Below are 25,359 nucleotides of genomic sequence, written 5' to 3' on the forward strand. Positions count from 1 at the left end.
AACCCAGGAAAATATCTTATAACAAACACCAGGGGCCAAGTCTGTTGCATTCAGGAATACAATGGGTGCTAGATTGGGGTAGGGGGGTGGAAGAACTCAGCAGATAGACTCCCCCCCCCCTGCAGGCTGCAGGCCCCCAGGAAGGGAACTCACCAGCAGGGGCAGCTCTAATGCAGCAGGGATCTGCAGCCTCTGAGCCTCAGAGGGAAATGGAAGGAGGAGGGGGTAGTCAGGGGTGGGGGATGGAAGGCGATTGGATGGCCAATGGACAGACAGGCAAGGCGGTTGGAGGAGGAGGCACTCAGGGGTGGGACAGCCACCCTGAGTGGGTGTTAAGTGCTGAATGGCACTTAAGCCATGAGACCAGATCCTCCTCCTAGCCCTTACGAGAAATATATTATGTGGAACAGATGGCCTTTTCGGCATCAGGGATTAGCTGCAGTTTCACGGTGGATTCCCATCTTTCCCGGTCTCCCGTGATTGGGTGTCATAGGGGGAAGGAGAAGAGGAAAAGGGCACTGCTTGGAAGACTTATGATAGCCATGGTCAGAACAAACAACTAAACTTGCATTCCTTGTGTTAAATCCGTGGGTTCAGGGTGGACACAGACACTGGTAGCAATTTGAGTTTTTTATTAGGATCCCAGCAGGTTACCAGAGTAACAGAACCGAATCAAAGAACCCCCTGAAAAACCCAGCTTATATACACAAGCAAGCAATGGATCTTCCCGCCAGTGTGCGCTATTGGTCAGTTTTCCCTTTAAGGGACTAGATCCAGCAGACAGGATCTAGCCACGCGCTGGACAATTACATTGTAAGCTACGATCCTGCCTCCGTCCTCAGCAGGTCGACAGACACAACAGCTGGGATGTGTGTACTTAAAAGCTGAAGAAAACAAAACCTAATTATTTTGCCACACAGCATATTTAGAATTCCTTTAATCAGTCTACCTTGAAACTCACAGCATCTGTATATATAAAAATGTCACCCCTGAGGAATGCCTTGAAGGTTGAAATGCGTTTGGTCCTGTTTTAATGTGAGTCGAGATTAATTGCCTAGAGCAGGGGTAGTCAAACTGCGGCCGTCCAGATGTCCATGGACTACAATTCCCATGAGCCTGTCAGCATTTGCTGGCAGGGGTTCATGGGAATTGTAGTCCATGGACATCTGGAGGGCCGCAGTTTGACTTCCCCTGAGTCCTAGAGATATTGAATAATTAGTCCTGTTTAATTCTTTCAGGGTTTAAAACTTAGAAATATTGAAATGTACTGGGTTTAGGGTGGTCAGGTCCATTGGCACTGCTGATGGGGGATGGGGGGACGTTTTGAAGGAATTTTCCAACATGCTGAAAGCAGCTGGATGTCAGTCTGTGGAAGCATGAGGAATGGGAGGGCGACGAACCCATGTGACATCAGTACCACATGTTAAAACACAGCATTCATTTAGTTTGGAGTACGTTGGGGAAGCCAGAGGAGCCTCAGTGGAGTATAAATGCTATGAAGGCCCCCACCTCCAAAGCTGCCATTTTCTCCAGAAGAGCCTCAGTGGAGTATAAATGCTATGAAGCCCCTCCCCTTTCCAAAGCAGCCATTTTCCTCAGAGGAGCCTCAGTGGAGTATAAATGCTATGAAGGCCCCGACCTCCAAAGCTGCCATTTTCTCCAGAAGAGCCTCAGTGGAGTATAAATGCTATGAAGTCCCCCCACCTCCAAAGCAGCCATTTCCCCCAGAGGAGCCTCAGTGGAGTATAAATGCTATGAAGCCCCTCCCCCTTCCAAAGCAGCCATTTTCCCCAGAGGAGCCTCAGTGGAGTATAAATGCTATGAAGTCCCCCCACCTCCAAAGCAGCCATTTCCCCCAGAGGAGCCTCAGTGGAGTATAAATGCTATGAAGTCCCCCCCACCTCCAAAGCAGCCATTTCCCCAGAGCAGCCTCAGTGGAGTATAAATGCTATGAAGCCCCTCCCCCTTCCAAAGCAGCCATTTTCCCCAGAGGAGCCTCAGTGGAGTATAAATGCTATGAAGTCCCCCCCACCTCCAAAGCAGCCATTTTCTCCGAGGGAGGTGATCTGTGTCACCTGGAGAGCAGCTGCATCATCATCGTTAATGCTTAAGGCGACCATTAATCGATTTTGTAGCTCAGCGACAGCATTATTATTACTATTAACTCTCAAGCCCGAAGTGATCGACTCAAATCCTTGATCGGGATGCCACATCCGGGTCCTCAAGCCCTTTCCCGCTTCTCTTTCCCGCGAGTTTGTTTGTCTCCGCCCACCGCCCCCGTTCCTCCTCCGTCATTTCCTGGTGTCTACCACAGCATCTGACGCTCTATCCTAGACACTCTCTATGGCGCGGCGTCCGGCCTTTGCCTCGGCGACTCTATGATACGGAACCCAAGCCTTCCCCGTCCTTGGGAGAAAAAAGCTCCCGCGGCGGAAACGGAAACCGGAAGTCCTCTCTACCCGGGCACCCCACACTGGTCTTCGTGTCGTCTCGCTGGTGGCTCTCCGCTCAGCGTCCAGTGTGCGCATGCGCCTGAGTGGAGCAGCGTGCGCTTCAGTCGTGGGAGGCAGCGGTGGTCCCCGTCGCTTCTCCACCCTCCCCTCCCCTGCAGAAAGCCTCGAGCCGGCATGGAGGTTCCTGCGGGGGTGGCGCCCATCAGAGCCCAGTGAGTGAATGCTTAAGGCCGGCCAATAATCGATATTCTAGCTAGCTGGCATCCCTCAGCTCCCCTGACCCCAAGGGACTCCTCCACTGGTCCAGCCTCTCCAGGAGGGTCTGATCCCGGCCCCCACTCAGGCCCTGCCTGCCCATCCCCCCCCCCCAAAGGAACCAGCCTCCCGTCTCCTTTTAGTGATTTCCCCCTGAGCAGAAACTTGTGGCGTCTCCCTCTCCCTTTGACTTTTCTGATTTTTTTTTCAAACATTTGTCTACTCTCTTTGAACAGATCTCTACAAACTGTTATATACAGACTAAAATAAAACACGACCATCAGTTCTTTTATAATGTGTCCTGCTGTGCTCTGACATGGTTTGCATTTTTTTTTCATTGATGGAATTTTAATTGCTGGGAAGGAAGGTGCAGATCAGACTCCTGGTCCATCCAGTTCAGCATCTGGTTTCACCCCGTGTGGAGCCCAAGCTATTCTCCTGTTGTCTCCCAGCAATGAGTTTCAGGGGCCTACCACTTCTGAATGTGAAGGTTCCCTTTAGTAAACCTTGGTCGGTAGCCGCTACCGGATCTCTTCAGCTTCATGAATCTTTTAAAGCCATCTGTGCTCATAACCATCAACACCTCCACAATTTGTTACTGGTTGTTAAAGTGTTACTTCCTTTTGTCTGTTGTGAACCTTTTCTCCAACAACTTTATTACATTCTTCTGAGCTCTAGAAGAAGCACTCTCTATCCAATTAATTGTCCAAGGCTTTCACAGACAGAGTCACCTGGTAGTTATGATTTTCCGGGCTGCGTAGAAAGAGAGCCAGCTTGGTGTAGGATTCTGATTCCTTGTCCACATGCAGCCGGTTGGGTGACCTTGAGCCAGTCAGAGCTCCCTCAGCCCCACGTCCCTCACAGGGTGTCTGTTGTGAGAAGAGGAAGGGTCAGTAAATGTAAGCCACTTTGAGACCCCTTCAGGGTAGTGAGAAGCGGGGTACAAAAATCCCAGTTCTTCTCTTCTTTTCTATGAACATAATCAATGAAATGCCCAGAAATTGTATTCAGGCTTTCTCAACCTTGGGGTTTCTTGATGGGTCAGAATTAATTGTTTAATATATTTTTAAAATTTGGTGAACATTTAATCCAGTGATGTGACCATATATGGTCAAGTCGACACACCCACTCTTCCCTAAATGGCCAATGATGGGCTTGGAAGGGGAGGGGCTCTAGGTGGGCATGTCCACAGGGGAAGGGGTATGCGGCTTAGAGAATGACCTCCAGTTAATAAGTAAATGAGCATGTGGGCAGCCTGCAAGAGCAGGTGGTCCTTCTGCTGATGCACGAAGACTGTTGTACCTTTTCTCCATAGGTACCTCACCACGAAAGAAGAGTTTCACGCTTACCTTGAAAAAGATGACCTGAGAGCTAATAAAGGTGACCTTGATGGTGGTGATGGAAAGAAGGACATCAGCAGCGACCTTAAAGAACCACCTTCCAAGCTGCAGAAGATGGAAGAAGATGGAAAGGAAGGAAGTCTGCTGGAAGAGGCGGTCGAAGAGCTGAAGAAATCTCCCGGGCGGAAGAGGGCCCGCGGACAGAATAAGAATCGGCCATGCATGAATCCCATGCACTACGAGAAGCATCGCCTGTGCCCGTCAGTAATCCAGGTAAAGGCTGGGTGGGAAGCGAGTGGGTGGCCCAGAGGAGCTTACTTGGGGTAGGATTTGTTGGACGGATTGTCTCCAAACCCACCTGAATCGCTCACGCGTGGGTATTGCTGACAGGCACCTTGTCTCCCTTGGGGTGATTTCTAGTGGAGAGTCATTAGGGAGGCGGTAGAATTGTCATTCCAACTCTAGGGTCAGGATTGTTATTTGTAAGGTGCTGGTGAGGTGTCAGTAGTAACCTGTCAATATATGGTCATTTGTTGGGGGGGGGGGAAGGGGGGACAGCAGACCTGGACATTAATTCAGTCTCTGTAACCGTTTTTTTTGTCTTGCTTTGCCTATGTAGTCTAATTGCTACATTCCTTTTGAGAGGCTGGACTCTTGGGAGGAAGGGAGCTTGGATATTATTGGGTGGTCCTGGCCTTGGTTGGCTTGGCCCGAAGGGTGTAATGTGCACATGGGTGGAAGGCTACACTGCCCTCAGCCGGCTTGTATATCAGCTTCAGTTTGTTCATGTTAGGTCCGCTGGGGATGGAATCTGCATTGCTTATCAAATCAGTTTCAGCAAGAATAATCATGAGTTCCATATCGCTACTTCATGTGCCAAGTGTGTTCATTGGAACTGTCAACGGGGATCTGATCTCTAGAAGTCTTTAAACTAGCTGAGCTTAAATAGTTCCGCAGGGCCTGCAGAAGGGAGCTCTTCCACCAGGCTTTTGGTTGAGGTTGACCTGAATTCAGTCACTTCCCATTGGCCCCATGAGAACCACCATTGATGTGTCCATCCTACGGGGCCGTCAGTATGTTACAGTTAAAATGAGCGTTCTCACCATGTTTGTTCCATGATGTTATTGTTCTCCTGTTAGGACTGTATCGCTACTGTTTTTCTCCAGTTCCATGTAAACCGTCCTGAGAGGAGGGCGGTATATAAATAAACAAACAAATGATATCTAAGAACATATAATGCCATCCATCTGTCCCCTGACTTTCTGCTCTGACTGGGAAGGTGTCTCCAGGATCTTGGGCAGAGAAAAGTCATCCTATCTAAAATCTTTTAACTAGAGAAGCCAAGAATTGAGCCTAAGAGGCACACACCCTGGAGGGGCTAGAATGAAACACTAGGTTAGGGGTGGCCAAATGGTGGCTCTCCAGATGTTCATGGACTACAATTCTCATGATTCTGTGCCAGCATGGCTAGTTGGCAGGGGTTCATGGGAATTGTAGCCCATGAACATCTGGAGAGCCACAGTTTGGCTAATCGTGCACTAAGTAATTGGGTTCCCACTGACAGACTCTGATGTCCCCTCTGCACTTGAGAGCCTGCAAGCTTGATGTGTGCTGCTGATGCTACCCTACCTGTAGTACATGTGCATGTATGAACATAGGAAATGCCCTATGCCTTTGTCTGCCAAGCTCAGAGCTCTGTGCTAGGATTGGCAGGAGATTTCCAGGATATCCTGTGCTGGACGGCGTTTCCCCTATCTGGGATACTTTACTTGGAGATGCCGGGGTCTCCAGAACTGAAAAGCTGGAGGTTGGGGGCCCCCACCACAGTGCCCGTGGGCATGATGGCACCTTCTGATGCGTTTCCTGGCACCCCCAAGAGTCTTTTAAGAAGTCAGTGAGGCCACATAGGGCCTTTGCCCAGCAAGGCTTCTAATTGGCCCTTAGAGATATGATTGAATGTGCCGATTTTATTTCCAAACTTTGCTTTGTCAGCAGCTGTCACCAAAGCATAAGGATCCAAGGATCCACACTGTGTTACATGAGTTGTGGCAGCCATTTTGTGGCAGCCATTTTGACTGGCTCCACCTCTTGTGGCAGCCATTTTGTGGCAGCAACTTTGCTGCTGTGCTTGCCATGCTATGTCAGAATTCTGAATGTCCCCAGCCATGGTGTACCTCTGTTTGGAGGTCAGTGGGCTAGATGTCTCCCAAAGGGTTTCACGCTGTGCCAGTGCCAACAGGCTAGTCATCCCCAACCCCAAAGAGGTGCATCTTGCCTCAGCCAGGGGCAGGGCCTTTCTGGCTTGAGCCCAGCCCCATGGAATAAGCTCCCAGGTGAGATCAAGGCCATGTCGGAACTTCAACCGTTTTGCAGGGCCTGTAAAATAGAGCCTTTGGTTGAGGCTGGCATGAATATAATCGGGCAATAATGGGCATCCTCAATACAGACTGGGGCCAAGGGACCAAGCCCTATGAAGATAGGTTGAGGGACTTGGGAATGTTCAGCCTGGAGAAAAGGAGGTTGAGAGGGGACATGATAGCCCTCTTTAAGTATTTGAAAGGTTGTCACTTGGAGGAGGGCAGGATGCTGTTTCTGTTGGCTGCAGAGGAGAGGACACGCAGTAATGGGTTTAAACTTCAAGTACAACGATATAGGCTAGATATCAGGAAAAGATTTTTCACAGTCAGAGTAGTTCAGCAGTGGAATAGGCTGCCTAAGGAGGTGGTGAGCTCCCCCTCACTGGCAGTCTTCAAGCACAGGTTGGATACACACTTTTCTTGGATGCTTTAGGATGCTCCGGGCTGATCCTGCGTTGAGCAGGGGGTTGGACTAGATGGCCTGTATGGCCCCTTCCAACTCTATGATTCTATGAGACTCCCCCCCCCTTTTTTTTTTCAATATCTCATTTTTAAAGAGATACATGTAGCTGGCCCATTCATGGACACATGTGCAAAACCTCATGTACGGATGGTTAAGTTTTTAATAATTATGTGTATATTAATGCTTATAATGTTTTATGATTTATGTCATCTTACTTTGTTATAATTTTCTCTTAATGTTAGCCACCCCAAGACTTCAATTGAGGGGCGGGATCTATCTATATTAAATAAATAAATAAATTTGCCAGCGAGGCTGACAGGTGTCCCCTCTCTTACCTTGAGCTGTTTCTCCTGTCACAGGAACGTGCAGAGAAATGCTTCTTTGGGTCTCAGTGCCATTTCCTGCACGATGTGAAGGAATACATGGCTGTGAAGCTGCCGGACCTCGGAGACACCTGCGTGCTCTTCAAAAACTTTGGCAAATGCATGTACGGTGTGACCTGTCGGTTCTCTGGGGCCCACCTGGGAGAAGATTACAGGAACCTTGTGAATGGGGACCTTTTGAAGCAGTGGGAGGGGAAACAGATGGTGAAAAACAGCCTCAGCAAAGAACTCCAGCAGCAGCTGCGCAAGAAGAAAGTGGCTTTTGAGAAATCTAACCGGTACCTTCACTGCCTGGGCAAACCCAGCCGTGCAGCCACAGGGGGGGACGACACAACAGACTGTTCCCTTTCCAAAGGGACCGCAGGAGTTGCCAAAGACGAAGGGCCAGGGGTTGTCAGCATTTCGGAGAGGGAAGAGTCCACGTTGGAGGGTGCCTCCCCGCTAGCGGACTCCGCTGTCCGGACGGCTGGCACCGTCACGGATGAAGATATTGTAAAACTGAGACTCTGCGAGAAGAAAAAGGTACTCATAACTATTTTCCCAGCTCCAGGACAGTTGAACTAAGCCATTACTTTGGAAAGCACATTCTTCAAATTCCTATTATTCCTATTCTTCAAATTCCTATTATCTGGGGACATTTTTAAACATTTGAATTGAAGTTGGAGCCACTTGTAATTCTGATTCCTAAAAGTTATATTGCAGAACAGTACAGGTTTCCCTTGGGAAGCTGGAAAGGTCAGCACAGACCCTTGAGCACAGACCCTGTGACAGGCAGTCTCTCTGGGGGAGAGTGAGTCTCCTACGGCTGTGTACCGCATCTGTGACTGTTCACAGTACATCTCTTTTAATGGTTACAATGTCCAGTATTTCTGTGCTGGGTTTTCGTAGTCTCCATAGAGAATTATCTTCATCCTTTTCCTTCTCCTAGTCAGAGTGAGGGTTCAGACTTGGGTCTCCCTAAGCACTACCCCACCCTGGGTTGACCTGCGAAAATCTGCTTCCCTTTCATGTCTCATCCCACCCTCTCTTTAACTCTTTGTCTTCCAGTTGGATCTCCAGGGCAAGCTCTACCTGGCCCCTTTAACAACAGTAAGTAGAAAAGCTCCCTTCTATGGGAGGTGCATTTATTTTCCCACACTTGAAGCTGCCTGTCCAATACACTCAATTTCAAACGCCAAATTATTTCTTTCTTTAATTCATTTAGATGAAGAAGAGTGTGTTTTTATACCACGCTTTTCACTACCCAAAGGACTCTAAAGCGGTTGATAATCTCACCTTCCCTTCCTCTCCCTAGAACAGACACCCTGTGAGGGAGGTGGGGCCAAGAGAGCTCTGACAGGGCTAATCTGCAAGAACAGCTGTAAGAGGACTGTGATTACCCTGCCCCCAGAAGTGACATGGCATCACCCCCCACATTAACTGGCAGGGTTGAAGAGGCCTGGGGGGGGACGACAGGAAGCAGTTTAAGGCAGGGGTCGGCATGCAGGCTACACCATAGGCACAGAACTTCCTCATGCTCAGGAAAGTGCGGGGGGGGGGAATGGAAACAGCCAGTTCCCTAGCTTGTGGCTGAGTCCATTAAGGCAGGAAGAGAAAGGCCGTGGGCCCCCTCTGGAGCTCCCACAGAATATTGGAGATCTACGAACCCCCATCTGGGAATCCATGGTCCAGCCCTCTTTTAAAGCCTTGTGGTCTCGTGGGCATCACTCCCAACTGCTGACAGGGAATTCCACTATAAAATTGCCCATTTTTAAAAGAAGAGCCAGCTTGGCAGAGCGGTTAGGAGTGCGGACTTCTAATCTGGCGAGCCGGGTTTGATTCCCCGCTCCTCCTCCACATGCAGCCAGCTGGGTGGCCTTGGGCTCTCGATAGCACTGAGAAAGCTGTTCTGACCGAGCAGGAATCTCAGGGCTCTCTCAGCCTCACCTCCCTTGTAGGGTGTCTGTTGTGGAGAGAGGAAAGGGAAGGTGACTGGAAGCTGCTTTGAGCCTCCTTCAGGTAGAGAAAAGCAGCATAGAAGAACCAACTCTTCTTGTTCTTCAGTAATCTCAGGGCTCTCTCAGCCTCACCCTCCTCACAAGGGTTTATGTTGTGGGAAGAGGAAAGGGAAGGCGACTGGAAGCTGCTTTGAGATTCCTTCAGGTAGAGAAAAGCGGCATATAAGAACCTACTCTTCTTCAGTAATGCTAGGGCTCTTTCAGCCTCACTTACCTCACAGGGTGTCTGTTGTGGGGAGAGGAAAGGGAAGGCGATTGTAAGCCACTTTGAGACTCCTACAGGTAGAGGAAAAGTGGTATAGAAAAAGTGGTTGGAAAAGACCAACTTGCCTTCTGCTCTGACTGAGCAATAATATCAGGGCTCTCTCAGCCTCCCCTCCCTCACAGGGTGTCTTGCAGGAAGAGAAAGAGAAGGCAGTTAGAAGCCATTTTGATTCCTTCTGGTAGAGAAAAGCAGCATATAAGAAGCAACTCCTTTTCGTCTGTCCTGGGCCTGTTGGGATGGGAGAGGGTGGGGAAGAAACACAGTACCCAGTGGCACCTGCCCAAAGTCATGTGATTAACGGGAACCCCCATCCTTCCCAATGGTTTCAGTGTGGCAATCTCCCGTTCCGGAGGATATGCAAGAGGTTCGGAGCCGACGTCACCTGCGGAGAGATGGCCGTATGCACCAACCTGCTTCAGGGGCAGTCGTCGGAGTGGGCCTTGCTGAAGCGACACTACACAGAGGACCTCTTTGGCGTGCAGGTGACTCGTTACACGTGGGAGGGGGGAGCATAGATTGGACCCAAGGGCCTCCTAGCCTGGCGTCATGGAACTTCAACTCTTTTGTCAGAATTGAGAACCTTCTGCGTAGTTCCGTTCGGCATCCTCTCCTGCATGTCAAGAGAGTTTTTCCAGGACTGTGCTGGAACACCTGGGGAGGGGCCATGGCTCGGAGGCGGAGCCTCTGCGGGGTGTGAAGAAGGTCCCAAGTTCAATCCCCGGCTTGCCCAGTGCAAAGGATATTTATTTCTACATCACAAACAGGAAAAATGTATTTTTGAAAATTGCTAAACCTTTATCAGGTGATATTGACCATATATGGTCATGTTGACGTGCCCTCCCCCCTCCCAAAATGCCATTGATGGGCCCAGGGTGGGCGTGTCCACAGCTGTGCTTCCCAACCATATTCTGCTCGATTGCGCCCCTTCTGGGGTTTCTCGAAGCCAGAAAAAACGTTTCAGGGGTTTCTCTATGCTAAATAAGTTGAGAAAGGCTGCCATAGAGGCTACTACGAGTAACAGACCAAGGGGCTGATTCATTGCAGAGTAGTTTCCCAAGGTCACGTGGGTTTGCTTTTCCTTGGCAGCTGGAAGGAGCCTTCCCGGACACCATGACCAAATGTGCGGAGCTTCTGAGCCAGGCCGTCGAAGTGGATTTCGTGGACATCAACGTTGGCTGTCCGATAGATCTGGTGTACAAGAAGGTATCGTCTCGTGTTCAGCGGGGCTGTGTCCACGTGCACGGAATGGGAGTCCAGGCAGAGTCCAGGCTTTGCATCCTGCCAGTCTCCAGTTCCGGCTCCGGAATTCGGACCATGGGAACGACAGGCAGGGGGGTGGACTAGGTGAACCAGGAGGGCCCTTCCAGTTCTATGATTCTGTGGTTGCTGCTGGGAAAGTGGGTTTCATCCAGGACCGCAGCTTAGTTCTCAGCAAGCGCTATCCTGCACACCTCTTCCATTGGGGTAATGCTTTCCTCCAGCACATGGAGGTGCTGCCTTGTGCCCAGGGGTAGTTCCTTGTGTGGGAGGAAAGATTTACATGTCCTAGACAGATCTGTGGAATCCAGTCCACTAAGCTGCCCAACCCATCTATTTTTAATTTATTTATGTTATTTGTACTCCACATTTCTTTTGGATGTGGGGGGCGCTTTCCGGAGCTTTTCAACATCACCTGATGTGCTGATGTCAGCCTGCTGGAGAAGCTGGGGCAGTGGTACCCAACCTGCGGTCCACGGCCCGGCACCGGGCCGCGAAGGCCATGGCGCCGGGCCGCAGTTCCCTCTCCCTGCCCCCCCCTGCAGTAAAAAAACTTCCCAGGCCGCAAGCTTGCAGCCCGGGAAGCTTCTTACTGCGGAAGGGGGGGAGAGGGAATCAGGGCTGTGCCTGTGCATTGTGCATGCGCGGCTGGGCCGCACATGCGCCATGCATGACCGAAATTGCGCATGCATGGCACTTTTGCGCATGCGCGAAAGTGTCGCGCATGCGTGATTTTGGCCGCGCATGTACAATGTGCGGGTGCGGCCGCACATACGCAATGCGTGGGCGGGGCAGTTGTCCTGCCGGTCCCCAGCCTACAAAAGCCTGAGCTGGGGAATGGCCCTCTTGCTTTTGGGCAGAATGGTAGAATTTGCTTCATGTCATAGAGTTTTGCCCCAAAACCAAAGGGTCAGCTCGTCAACAACCCTGGCGTAGCGACATCCCTTCCGGGTGATGGCAGTACAGCACATTAAAAAGCCACTTTCTTCTGGATTTGGGGGAGTTTGGAGGGACAAGGCGCATCCAGGAAGTGGAGTACCTTCGCCTGGACCAGGAGACTTGCAACCCTGATCTGAGCTAGGGGTGAGTGCTTTGCGCAGTTTGGGTGCCTTGGCGATCACCAAAGCCCATGGCAGCTAATGCACGGGTCCTCCGTGTTGCCTTCCGACACTTTTTCCGGCACCCGTTGGGTGTTTTCAGAAAGTGGGTGTGTCTCTTTTGCCCCACAAGGTTTTTATTAGACCACTGGAGATTTGATTGGTGGTTCAGGTTTTTAAAAGCGTTGCTTGGACTGCAGCAACATGAGGATTTTTACCCTGGGAGCCATCTTGTGGCTAGCCCCACCTCCTGCGGCAGCCATTTTGCAGGTGCACCCACCACGCTGTCAGAATTCCAGAGGGGATCACAGGCTCAAAAAGGACAAGAATTCCTGTCCTAATCAGTATTCTTTGCCGGCTGTTCATGGAGGGACTCCAAAGACCTCGTAGACAGAAAACTAGCATATCCGGACAAAGCCTTTAGTGCCTTTCCCCCATGATGATCCCAGTTTCTAGGAGGAGGTGATTTGATGGCTGTTTTGTGCAAAACAATCCCCTGCACTTAGAAAGGTGTAACTTGTCAGGAAGGAAGGTTCTCCCTGACATGCTAGATTTCTGCACAATAGGAGTCTAACATCCCCACTCTTCTGCAAATGCTATGTACCACTGCATGTCTTGAGGCAGGGGAAAGGTCACCCCAGTTCTTCACCCCTTTCTTGACAGGGGGGAGGCTGTGCCTTGATGAGCCGCACCAACAAGTTTGAGCAGATTGTCCGAGGCATGAACACGGTAAGCGCAAGCCATCGCCTGCCTGGCCACGACCTTCGGTCATTTTGCTCTCTGTTCTGTGATCCGCTGCTTCTAACGCAGAGTGGCAGCCCAAGCCCGCTTTGTGCAGACTAGGGGGCCGCTTTGTCTCTCACACAGCTACGATGCAGACGGACGAATGCCTGATGAGACTCTACGGTAGGTCTTTAAAGATCCCTGCCAGACTTGCCAGGTTGGTCATTACAATTGGCTTCCAGGGTCCAAAGCTGCTGTTTGCCAAGGAATTCGTCGTCCCCCCTTCATTGCCCCTCTGCACTCCCAGATCCAGGTGGGTATCTCCTCTTTCAAGGTCCACCGTGAAGAAGAAGAGGAGTTGGTTCTTATATGCTGCTGTTCTCTACCCAAAAGGGTCTCAAAGTGGCTTATAGTTGCCTTCCCTTTCCTCTCCCCACAACAGGCACCCTGTGAGGGAGGGGAGGCTGAGAGAGCGCTGACAGAAGGGCTCTGCAAGAACAGCTGAAACGGGACTGTGACTGGCCCAGATGGCTGCAGGTGGAGGAGCAGGGAATCAAACCTCATGCCTAGCCTCAACCAGGGCCAGGGCCTGCTGGAATGATCTCCCTGAAGAGCTGCGGGGCCCTGTTAGAGCTCTCAAGGTTCCACAGGGCCTGCAAAACAGAGCTCTTCCGCCAGGCGTTTGGTTGAGGCCGGACACGATGAGTACCAGGGAATTTCAACCCCCCCCCCTCCACTCCCCCCCGTTCTTGAGTATTAGACCCTATAGACCAGGGGTAGTCAAACTGTGGCCCTCCAGATGTCCATGGACTACAATTCCCAGGAGCCCCTGCCAGCGTTCGCTGGCAGGGGCTCCTGGGAATTGTAGTCCATGGACATCTGGAGGGCCGCAGTTTGACTACCCCTGCTATAGACCCTATAGCCTGCTGCGTTCCATCTCCCCAGCCACTCCAGCCCACTGAATCAACTGCATTGGAGGCCGGGGACATTTCCTAGTTGTACCGCCATCTTGCCCTATCGTAGTTTATTGCTCATTTGTATTTTATTTTATTGGGGTAAGATTCGGGGATTTCATTGTTGTCAGATTTTTATGTAATTATGTTTTTATATATATTCTGTAAACCGTCATGAGTCAGTTTGCTGGGAGCAGCAGTCTAGAAATCAGATTATAAAAAATAAAATTAAAAAAACTCGGCTCACCGGATTAGAAGCAGCCACTCTTAACCACTACACCAAGCTTTGTTCCTCCCTTTTGTGTTTCCTTCCTAGAATTCCTGCTTGGCCCTGACTGCGGCGGCCTGGGCTAACCTGATCTAGTCTTCTCTTTCTCGGCCAGGTCTTGGATGTGCCCCTGACAGTGAAAATCCGGACGGGAGTCCAGGAAAAAGTCAACCTGGCTCACAAAATCATCCCCAACCTCCGGGAGTGGGGGGCCTCTTTGGTCACGGTAAGCAGCGCCCTCCTGGCTCCCCAGAGCATTGTGGGTAGACCTCTGCTCTGGACCAAGCTCGGGGGCCCTGGAGGGAAATTGATTTGATGAACCAAGACTTCTTTCACCACAAGAGGAGACAGGTTGAAACATGAGAATATTAGTAGTGCATCCTTTCCCAGGGTACCTCTGTCCATTAGAAAGACTCACTGCACCCTCCCCAGCCTCTCCGTTTGTGGTGTGTGAGTTCCCCTGCCCTGTACACAATTCCTGATAGATTCATAGCAAGTAGGTCTATCGGTGGCTCCTGGTCATAGGTCTAAAGGGAGCCTCCACATTCAGAGGCAGTCAACCTCTGAACCCCAGTATCAACAGCCAACATCAGGTCTTTATGCCCTGTTGTTGGCCTTCCAGAAGATCCAATTGGCCAATGTGTGAGATGGTGGACAAGATGGACCCTCTCTGGTCTGATCAGCAGGGCTCTCCTTGTGTTCTTACAGTGAAGGCCTGCTCTTGCCATAAAAATGAGCGTTGAATTTGCCTGAGAGGTGGCTAGGAGAAGTCTGCAGCCCAGGATATCTTACTTATGACTTGCGATCCAGAAGGGTGCATTTCTAATGGGGAGCAACAGAGGATTCTGGGATATCCCAGCATGGCTGAGCTGGAGATAATTTCCCATGTTTTATTTGTGTGTGTGTGTGTGGGGGAGGGGGTCATGAAGATGCTCAAGTACATCACTAGAAGCCAGAAGCAGAACATGCTATGTCTTCTCTCTATGGATGCCTCCTTGTAACCTAAATGCTGCTCGTCATTCGCAAGAGAGAGGTGAGTGGGGTGAGGTGCAGCAGATCCATTCTGCTAGGTTCGTTCCTTTGGGACCAGGAGCCTTCCCTGCTAGCGGAACGGATCCATAGGCTCCACCCCTGGGTGTCCCCACAAGCTTTGAGTGGGATCTGTGTGATGCCAAGCATGCTTGGTAGAGCCATAAGAACATAAGAGAAGTCATGTTGGGTCAGGCCAGAATTCCAGGACCCCCTTTCACTGTTGCTCCCGGGTGCCAAGAGTACAGAGCATCCCTGCCCCAGACTTAAGAGAAGCCTTGTTGGATCAGGCCAGGGGCCCGTGCTGCCCAACACTCTGTGTCACACAGTGGGCAAACCCAGGTGCCATCAGGAGGTCCACCAGCAGGGCCAGAACTCTAGAAGCCCTCCCACTCTTGCCCCCCCCCCCCCAATCACCAAGAACACGGATCATCCCTGCCCCACACAAAGTGTCTGCAACACCACACTGGCTTGGAAAAAGAAAAAAAAGAAGAGCCCATAACCTGGACCATGAGCTCCATCGCCAGAGAGCATCCCGCACACACACACACGATTTCAGATACCAGCCAGTTGCCTTGGGAATTAATTTTTATTTTCCCTCAAGCAAAGTTGAGCAGCGATAGATTTCATGGCCGTGGTCTCTGCAATGTATAGGAAAATTCCTTTTAAACAATGATTCGGTTTGTGCATTTCTTTTATACTGTCCACTGTTCTCTAAGCAACATGCTCACTCGATCAGCCCTGCTCTGCAGGAATCTAATGCCTGAACAATGTATTAAGATCCCCCAAGTTATTGAGCACGTAGCAAAGTCGTCGGCTGTTCTACTCCAAAAAGGGGAACAATCTGGCAGAAAATGAATTCAACTTGTATGCTATATCAATGCTTAGAGCAGGGGTAGTCAAACTGCGGCCCTCCAGATGTCCATGGACTACAATTCCCAGGAGCCGTAGCCAGCATTCGCTGGCGAATGCTGGCAAGGGCTCCTGGGAATTGTAGTGCATGGACATCTGGAGGGCCGCAGTTTGACTACCCCTGGCTTAGAGAATCACACTGGATCGATCTCCCACAGACAAAAAAGTGATAAAAGGTTTGACAGATTAGGAGCACTGGTATAATAATTGAGACCTGTATATTGAGATGCAAACGATGACACTTTTAAGTTTTTAAGTAGTTTAGGTAGCTATGCTTTGTTTTATTAGGGGTTTCACGTAACCCCGTTTATTTTACGTAAAACCTCGCTTCTCTTACGGCATGCTGATGAAGCTTTATGTAATGTAATGTAAATTTCACGCAAATTGTTCTCCCCCCCCCCATCCTCCTCTTCTTCTTTTGGGGACTTCCTCAGCTCCACGGCCGATCGAGAGAGCAGCGTTACACCAAGGGGGCGGATTGGCAGTACATTGCAGAGTGTGCCAAGCTCGCCCGCCCGATGCCTCTTTTCGGTAGGGTGCTTTGTTACAAGCGTCTCTTTGTTTCTGTCTCAGCCCCTGCTGGTGTTTATTGTATTTATTCAATTCATAGTCCACCTTCCTCCTTGCACTTATGGCGGATTACAAAACAGTACCCCCATAAAACCCCAGTAAAACTCCCAACCCGGAAAACCACAGTCAAAGTCAAGAGATGGTGGAAAAGAAAATAAATCCTCCAGCCTCCTTCATGCTGGGCGGCATGAAACGGCGTGAGCCATGCCATGCCCAAGGGGATTTAAGATCGAGCCAGCAGAATTTGCTTAGGGGCTCCAGGCCCAGGGAAATTAGACTAGCCTCAGACGGAGCCCTGGCCCCAACCTGGTGGAACGCAAGCAGTAGCACTAATTTATTAATGTTATAGCCGCAGGCCTTAACATCATACAGTAGACCAGGGGTAGCCAAATTGTGGCTCTCCAGATGTTTGTGGACTACAATTCCCATGAGCCCCTGCCAGCAGCATGCTACAATCTGCATCAGGTTGCTACATTCCCTTGGAACAGCAGAGGACCATATCAGGTTTTCACTGGTGGATACAAATTTGTCTGCTACATTCAGGGTCGCCTCCTCTATAATAATATTATCGGATCATATAAGGATGGGGAAGGACCCGTTCTTATCACCCAGTATTCGGCCCAGCCTGAACCAAAAGCCTGGCGGAAGAGCTCCGTTTTGCAGGCCTTGCGGAACCCAGAGAGTTCTGACGGGGCCCTGATCTCTTTGGGGAGCTCATTCTACCAGGCGGGGGCCATGACCGAAAAGGCCCGGGCCCTGGTTGAGGCCCGGCGTGCTTCCCAGGGGCCCGGGATCCTCAACAGAGTCATACCCACAGAGCAGAATGCCCTGCGGAGGGCATATCTGCGGTCTCGCAGATAGGTAGGACCCAGATCACATATAGCCTTAAAGGTCAAGACCAGTACCTTGAACTGGATTCGGAAACAGACTGGTACCCAGTGATTTGTGAAAAGCAGAAGGCTGGCCTGGCGGGAGCTGCTGAGAGGAGCCGGGTTTCCCAAAATGCCTCTCACAGCACCTGAAATAATCTTTTTGTATCCTGATTTGTTTGCGGATCCTTGGCTCTCCTCCTACGGACACAGGGAACGGGGACATCTTGTCTTACGAAGACGCCAATCGAGCCACGCTGACCGGTGTTTCAGGGATCATGATTGCAAGGTAACCAACATAAAAGAAAAAGTACCGTCTGAGAGTCAAACTTGGTGCAGTGGATAAAGAGCAGCAGACTCTAATCTGGAGAACCGGGTTTGATTCCCCACTCCTCCACATGCAGCCATCCAGGTGATCTTGGGCCAGTCACGGTGCTCGCAGAACAGTTCTCCCAGAGGTCTCCCAGGCTCACCTACCTCACAGGGTGCCTGTTGTGCAGAGAAGAAGGGAAAGTTGTTTGTAAGCTGCTTTGACACTCCTGCAGGCAGCGAAAAGTGGGGTATCAAAAGCAGCTGTTCATCTTCTTAATAACAGGGAAAGGGTGTCTCTCCCCCTGCCCCAAATGCTGGAAGACTAGAGAGTTTTTCCCACCCATACATCAAACTTACAGATCATCTTGCCTCACCTGGATGGCCTAGCCTAGCCCAATTTTGTGCAGTCTTGGAAGCTAAGCAGGATTGGCCCTAAACAGTATTCAGATGGGAGACCTCCAGGAGCCAGGGAAACGGTCATTTGTTCATAGATTCCTAGAGTTCGAAGGGATCTCCAGGGTCATACAGTCGGACTCCCTGCAGAATGCAGGAAATTCACAACAAATCTTTCTGGGAGATTTGTTGTAATAGAAAAGGGAGATACAACTATTTTGAGTTAAAGAACCCTATATTTCTGCTGTTGTCAGCCTTAAAATTTCTTGGGTTTGGAGTGGAGTTCCCCCTCTCCCCAGCATAAGAGTGGTTTCATACTGTGCCATAGTTTTACATTTTTATATGTAATGCAAGGTGGGTGCAGCCACAGGTAGAAGAGCAGGAATGGTATGCTGATAGGTACCATGGTTTTGTCTTCTGGCCACAGAGGAGCGCTGATCAAGCCATGGATATTCACGGAAATCAAAGAGCAGCGGCACTGGGACATTTCTTCTAGTGAACGGCTGGACCTGCTTAAGGACTTCACCAGCTATGGCCTGGAGCACTGGGGGTCTGACACTCAGGGCGTGGAGAAGACCCGGAAGTTCTTGCTCGAATGGCTTTCGTTCCTGTGCAGGTATCTATATCCCTGCCTTCTCCAGGGCGGTCGTGTTTCTCAGGGAGCCAGTTTGGTGCAGTGGTTAGGAGCACGGACTTCTAATCTGGCGAGCCGGGTTCGATTCTGCACTCCCCCACATGCAGCCAGCTGGGTGACCTTGGGCTAGTCATAGCACTGAGAAAGATGTTCTGACTGAGCAAGAATCTCAGGGCTCCTTCAGCCTCACCCATCTCACAAGGGGTCTGTTGTGGGGAGAGGAAAGGGAAGGTGAATGGAAGCCGCTCTGAGACTCCTTCGGGTAGAGAAAAGCAACATCTAAGAATCAACTATTCTCCTTCAGTAATCTCAGGGCTCTCTCAGCCTCCCCTCCCTCACAGGGTGTCTGTTGTGGAGAGAGGAAAGGGAAGGAGATTGTAAGCTGCTTTGAAACTCCTTCGGGTAGAGAAAAGTAGCATCTAAGAACCAATTCTTCTTCTTCTTCTTCTTCTTCTTCAGTGATATCAGGGCTCTCTCAGCCTCACCCACCCCACAGGGTGTCTGTTGTGGGGAGAAGAAAGGGAAAGCGACTGTAAGCCACTTTAAGCCTCCTACGGGTAGAGAAAAGCGGCATATAAGAACTAATTCTTCTTCTTTCTGAGCTGTCAATTTTCCTCTCACGTACAACAGACAGACCGTGATTCATTCATTCATTCATTCATTCATTCATTCATTCATTCATTCATTCATTCATTCATTCATTCATTCAATTTATATACTGCCCTCCTCCTTGTGCTTCCATTGCCCTTCTTCCTAGACTGCCAGAGACCAGTTTTCCCAGAATTGCTAAATGAGCTTTCTGGAGTTTAAGTCAGAAATTGCTCGGCTTTTACTTGGGACCTCCTAAAATCACTGTTTGCACTGTTACCATTGTTACAATTATCAGTTAATAGTATTAATGTTATGGTTATCTGTATGTTATAGATTGTTTCTTTTATTGTTTTCTACATTTTATGTAAACCGCCCTCAGCCTCTGGGAAGGGCAGTATATTTGTTTGTTTGTTTGTTTGTTTGTTTGGTGCTGCTCTGCCAAAAAAGGATGACCCAGCAGATTCCCCATCCCTCTCCCCTTTGTGAATTTATGCTGGGGAAGGAGGAGTCCCCATCAGTAGAGCAGAGGTTTGGGCTGCCCCACCCTCCCTGCAAGAGGGCAGTGTGATGTAGTGGTTAAAGTGCCAGGAGACCCAGGTTCAAATCTCCCACTCTGGGCCATGCAGACCAGCCTCTGGTAGTGCAGCCTTTTTCAAACTTTTTACAGCTGAGAAACCCCAGAAAGATTCTTCAGGTTTCAAGATACCCCAGAAGTGTCATGATCTTGCAGAATATGGTTGGGAAGCAGAGCGGTGGACACGCCCACCTGGGGAACCTCCCCTTCCCACCCCCTCCAGACCCAGCCTTTTGGGAGGGGATGGGTGGGTTGACATGACCATATATGGTCATATCACCAGATAAATGTTTAACCATTTTTAAATATATGTACACACACATAATTAACTCCCACCCCTTCAGGAAACACTTCGAGGGCCATCAAGAAATTCCAGGGATTCACAAAACCCTGGTTGAGAATGGCTGCAGAAGTGGGACACGGACTTTCCGTCAGGGCAAGAAGCCTTCTGCTGCACGAGAGGGTCTGGGCAGGTCTTCCACGTGAGCAGAAATACCCCCCAGGCCCTTTCAGCACAGCCTGTCTCTGTCTAACTGAGCTTCATGTTGCTTTGGGGAAGGTACATTCCAGCCGGCCTCCTGGAACGCCTGCCGCAGCGCATCAACGAGAGACCTCCCTACTACGTGGGCCGGGACTACTTGGAGACCCTCATGGCAAGCCAAAACGTGGGCGACTGGATTAAGATCAGGTATGGGATCCGGGGCGAGGGGGGCCTGGTCAAACGTTGGTTTGCAAAGGAGTTGCTTTTTGGTTGGTGTGGGTTTTCCGGGCTGTGTGACCGTGGCCTGGTAGTTTTAGTCCCTGACATTTAGCCAGTAATCGTGGCTGGAATCTTTCGAGTTAGGACATGGCAAGAATGGAATCTCTGTGCCGAAGTGTAGGGTGTGTGAACATTTTGTGGACATTTATTTAATTTACTTCCCAGAGGGAGACTGATAACAGATCACATTCCTGTCTTTCCTGTGTCTGGATGGAGTTCATTAGCAAGTCCATCAGTTTTTCCTGTATCTGGATGGACTTCCTAAAGGATTTGCTAATGAACTTCACCAGATACAGGAAAAGCACCTTCTAGAGAGCCAGATTGGTGTAGTGGTTAGGAGTGTGGACTTCTCATCTAGCAAGCTGGGTTCGATTCTGTACTCCCCTACATACAACCTGCTGGGTGACTTTGGGCTTGCCACAGCCCTGATAAAGCTGTTCTGACCAAGCAGTATTATCAAGGGTCTCTCAGCCCCACCTCCCTCACAGGGTGTCTGTTGTGGGGAGAGGAAGGGGAAGGCGATTGTAAGCCGCTTTGAGACTTCTTCGGGTAGAGAAAAGTGGCATATAAGAACCAACTCTTCTTCTACTTCCATTCCATCCTCTGGGAAACTCCAGAAATCTGATGTGTTCCTTTCGGAACTTTTTTGCCATTGAGACACCCCTTAAACATTCTTCAGGCTTTGGGAAACCCTAGAAGTAGGGTGATCATGTGAAATATTGCTGAAAAGTATAACCCCAATTGGGGCCCCTTCCCTTCCCACCCCCTCCAGGCCCGTCATTTGCTCTTGGGGGGGGGGGTGTCGATGTGTCCATAAATCATATCACTAATAAATGTTTAACAACTTCAAAAAATATATTAAGAATAATTAACTTCCACCCATTCAGGAAACGCTTTCAGGGCTGTCAAGAAACTCCAAAGTATCTCAAAACCCTGGTTTTGAAAGTCTGTGTTGCGCACACACACACACACACACCACCCTGGGAAGTGTATTAACTGCCCAGCAGCTGTTCACACACTCCTCTCTTTGGCATGGAGAGATTCCCATCTTATCGTGTCCCACCTCTGAAGATGCCCACCACAGTTAACTGTTGACATGTCAGGAACTAAACTAGCACCTTACAGAGGACACAAAATTTGTGGCATGATAGGAGCTTTCGGGAGTCACTGCTCACTTCTTCAGTGACTCACGCAAGCTCCTTCCCTGCCAGAAATGTTGTTAGTCTTCAGACACTGATGGACTCTTGATTTTTTTTCTGCTGCCACAAACTAACACAGCTACCCATCTGGATGCTTCTAAAGGTCCAAACTTGCTCCAAGCTGAAGGAGATGCAGCTTCGGATGCATGACACACGGTCACAACTTGTCCTCCCCCCCCCCCGCCCCCTTTTGCCAAAGCCAATGGTTCTTAGAATGATAGGGTGATTTGAGCTTGGTGGGCTTGCCTTCAGAGAACGTGCAGAGTTATTCCGAAAGACAGCCTCTTGCGGAGTAATGCTATACATGTAGAAATGTCCGTATTCATCTAAAAGAAAAATGGCAAAAACTTTGAATAATAATAATAATAATAATAAGATTATTATTATTATTATTTCGATTTATAGCAACATATAAAACCCAACAATCTACAAATACAAATACATATGCACTTTTTGGTGAGAATTTTCATGGCATATTGGAGAAATTTCCCGAAACATTCATACATTCTCGCAAAAGACAATTCTGTGTAGGGATGTGTGCTTTGGCTCGGCTTGGCCGCCCCGGCGATCACCGAAGCCCGAGGTGGCGTGTAGGAGGCCAGTGGCCACCCGAAGCGCACATCCCTATGTATGATACAGACTTTGAAACAAGGGCACACAGCAGTTTCCAAAAAACATTCCTGTATGTTGAGAGAACATAGAGACTCATCAGCAGTAAAAAGTTGGCAACCAGCACGGCAGGCAAGAAACGTCGGCTATCTCGAAAAACAATTCTGCACACAAAAAGAAATTGCCTGCGTCAGTCATGGTCGTCTTGAGAACGTATGAACGTTCCGGGAAACGTCTGGAATATGCAGTGGACATCCTCCCCCAGAATCAAGTTTGGCCATTTTTCATTTAGATAAATATTAAGTTATAATTTGTGTTTTTGGGGGTACACTGAGGGACCCTAGGTTCCCCTCTTTCTTCCCTCGTTTTTAAGTGTAGTCCCCCTCGCTTGCGCACCCATTTAGAGGCGCCAAAGAAAAACAGAACAGATTCGGGTTCATTGTATGCGAATATGAGTTGCCTGGGGGTTCTTTTAGCTGGGGAGGGAGGGGAAGCAGCGTGAAGTTATTGTGCAACTGAATCCCCTCACGTGCAGTTAGTTCGGATGCAGGTCCTCGCAGAGCTACTGGCCCCAGTTGAAACAGACTAAAAGTGTTGGCCTCCTCTCCTTCAGGCCCTTATGTCATCCCATAGACTAATTTTGGACCCGGTGGCGTCTGAGGACATCCCGTTTTGATCAGGGTTCTCATTCTGCACTAGAGCAGGGCCTTGGCCCCTGCCTGGTGGAATGAACTTCCTGAGAACATCAGGGCCCTAATGGAACTAGCTCAACTCCATGGGGTTTGCGGGACGGAGCTCTTCTGCCAGGATTATGGCTCAAACACCTAAATAATTTGATGGGCCTCCCCTGGTGCAACATACCCAGCTCTCCACTCTGGCTTCGCCTCCGTCGAACAGGAGAGAGAACGAACACCCAGAACCAACTCTGTAGTTTTGACACCACTAATAATAATGTGTCATTGATTTTTAACTTTTTAACTGTTTTAGTTCTATTTAATGAAAGTCACGAGCCGCCCCAAGATGGCAGGTTCGATAGGGGCAGTCTAGATCAGGGGTAGTCAAACTGCGGCCCTCCAGATGTCCATGGACTACAATTCCCATAAGCCCCTGCCAGCATTTGCTGGCAGGGGCTCATGGGAATTGTAGTCCATGGACATCTGGAGGGCCGCAGTTTGACTACCCCTTCTCTGGAGTCTGTGTTCAAAATATTTCTCTTTCTCTCTCTTGCAGTGAGATCCTCCTGGGTCCTGTCCCCGCCGGCTTCACTTTCCTGCCAAAACACAAGGCAAATTCGTACAAATAGGTCGACGGGTGAGAGCAAGAAGACGGAGCTTCATCTCTGCCTGGGATGCAAACAAACGCTTTGCCGCTCTCTCTGCTTTAAATTAAAATGAAATTTCTATTTTTAATTGGGCTGCTTTCTAAGTGTCCAGGTTGACGTCTCCAGCATCTCTTTGAGCCCTTGGGGCCTTAGTGGCTGCCGGCCTTTGTGTACAAGCAAGCGGGCTAACGTGGTTGAGATTCCGGAAGCTTCTCGTTGGCTGTGGGATCTTGGTTGGCTTGCTGGCTGTTTGCGTCCGGCCTTTGCCCTGAACTGTTACGGGAGGATCGGGACTGTTCAGTTGTAGTCTTTAAGGCTTTGCATTTCAGATCCAAAGATCTCATAGAATCCTAGAGTGGGAAGGGACCACACAAGCCATCCAGTCCCACCCCTTGCACATGGCAGCATCAGACCAAAGCATCTGTCCAGCCACTGCTTCAGGCCACCTTGTTTCCACCAGATTCTTCCCCCCCCCCCCCATTTCAGTTTAAAAAGAATCTCAGGCAAGAGTTGGAGAAGGAGGGTCCCTCTTACCCAAGGGATCTCCCTTGCCAATTTGGCTTGGCTCTGTCTGAGCATTAGACCTAAAATCAGGCAAAGAAATGGTAGATGGATTCTAGATGGTGACTGCCTCCTGTCCATTAATGGGAAATGTGGGACACCAAAGGACAACCAACCGTTGTGTAGATGAGAGCTGGTCACCATCCAGCCACCCTTTTTCGGGACTGGGGTGCAGATGGAAACTGCTTCAAGGCACTGCCGACCTTTTGCTAAGGTCCCTCTTAATTTCTGGCCATTCAGCCCAGCCAAGGATGAATTGTTCTGTGACACAAAACCAGCAGAATTTGGGGTGAAGGCCTTTAGGAGATGTGTTAAGATGGGCTATCTGCAGTCAGAAAAGCACGTACAGCCAGCAGCAAGATTCAAAGGGCTTTGCAAACCTCTGTAGTGCAGATTATCTGGATAAACCAGCGCCCATTCTGCACACATTGGATCATGCACTTTCAAAGTGCTTTGGCAGCTGGACCTTCCTATGCAGAACAGGATAATCTACTTCTAAAGTGCATTGAAAGTGCATTATCCAACGTGTGCAGAATAGGCCCAGGCTTTCATGATAGCTCTGGAGGTTTCCTGAATACGTGGGAGTCAATTTTTTATATATTTTTTTAAAATGTAACATTTATCAAGTGAAATGATCCTATATGGCCATATTGACCTGCCCCCCCCTCCCAAAATGGCCAATGGTGGGCCTGGAGAGGGTGGGGAGGGGAGGGGCCCCAGGTGGGCGTGTCCACAGCTCTGCTTCCCAACCATATTCCGCACCCTCGCACCACTTCTCGAAACCTGAAGCATGTTTCCGGGGTTTCAGTGGTAAAAAAGTTGAGAACGGCTGGGGTAGACATTCAGAATTACACAAAACGAGGGAGACAGGATGCCTTTATTTCAGGGAGGGTGGCCCTGCCCCTCCCTTACCCCCCCTCCCACCCTCAGGCAGTTACTCGTTAATACAGTCAAAAATGGGTATAATTAAAAAATAAATCCAGACTCTACAGCGGGAGACAAGTTGAAAATCTTTTTAACAAAACACCACAGTCATTGTAGGAAAAGCCTCCCCAGAGGAGAAACGTTGACTCCAACCTGCTGGACAACATTCCCCTCCCCTTCAGCCATGTCATGAAGTTGCAAAGAAGAATGTCCTTGGGGACCGGTCCTTAGTGCAGTTAACGAGTCGGGTTCCTGGGGAGGCGCGAGGGACGGCTTTTTACACCCGAGGA

General features: G+C 49.8%; 1 protein-coding gene across 1 annotated transcript; it reads left to right on the plus strand.

The window, feature by feature from the left end:
* Nucleotides 1-2,476: 2,476 nt before the first annotated feature.
* Nucleotides 2,477-23,672, plus strand: DUS3L (dihydrouridine synthase 3 like). Its single transcript, XM_077331695.1, has 13 exons — nucleotides 2,477-2,665; nucleotides 4,024-4,321; nucleotides 7,228-7,773; nucleotides 8,299-8,340; nucleotides 9,843-9,995; nucleotides 10,600-10,716; nucleotides 12,531-12,596; nucleotides 13,927-14,037; nucleotides 16,187-16,283; nucleotides 17,405-17,480; nucleotides 18,324-18,512; nucleotides 20,255-20,383; nucleotides 23,494-23,672. Exons 1-13 carry the CDS (start codon nucleotides 2,628-2,630, stop codon nucleotides 23,564-23,566), a joined length of 1,935 nt encoding a protein of 644 aa, XP_077187810.1. The 5' UTR covers nucleotides 2,477-2,627; the 3' UTR covers nucleotides 23,567-23,672.
* Nucleotides 23,673-25,359: the final 1,687 nt, after the last annotated feature.

Source organism: Paroedura picta, chromosome 4 (genome assembly GCF_049243985.1).
Source record: "Paroedura picta isolate Pp20150507F chromosome 4, Ppicta_v3.0, whole genome shotgun sequence".
NCBI lineage: Eukaryota > Metazoa > Chordata > Lepidosauria > Squamata > Gekkonidae > Paroedura > Paroedura picta.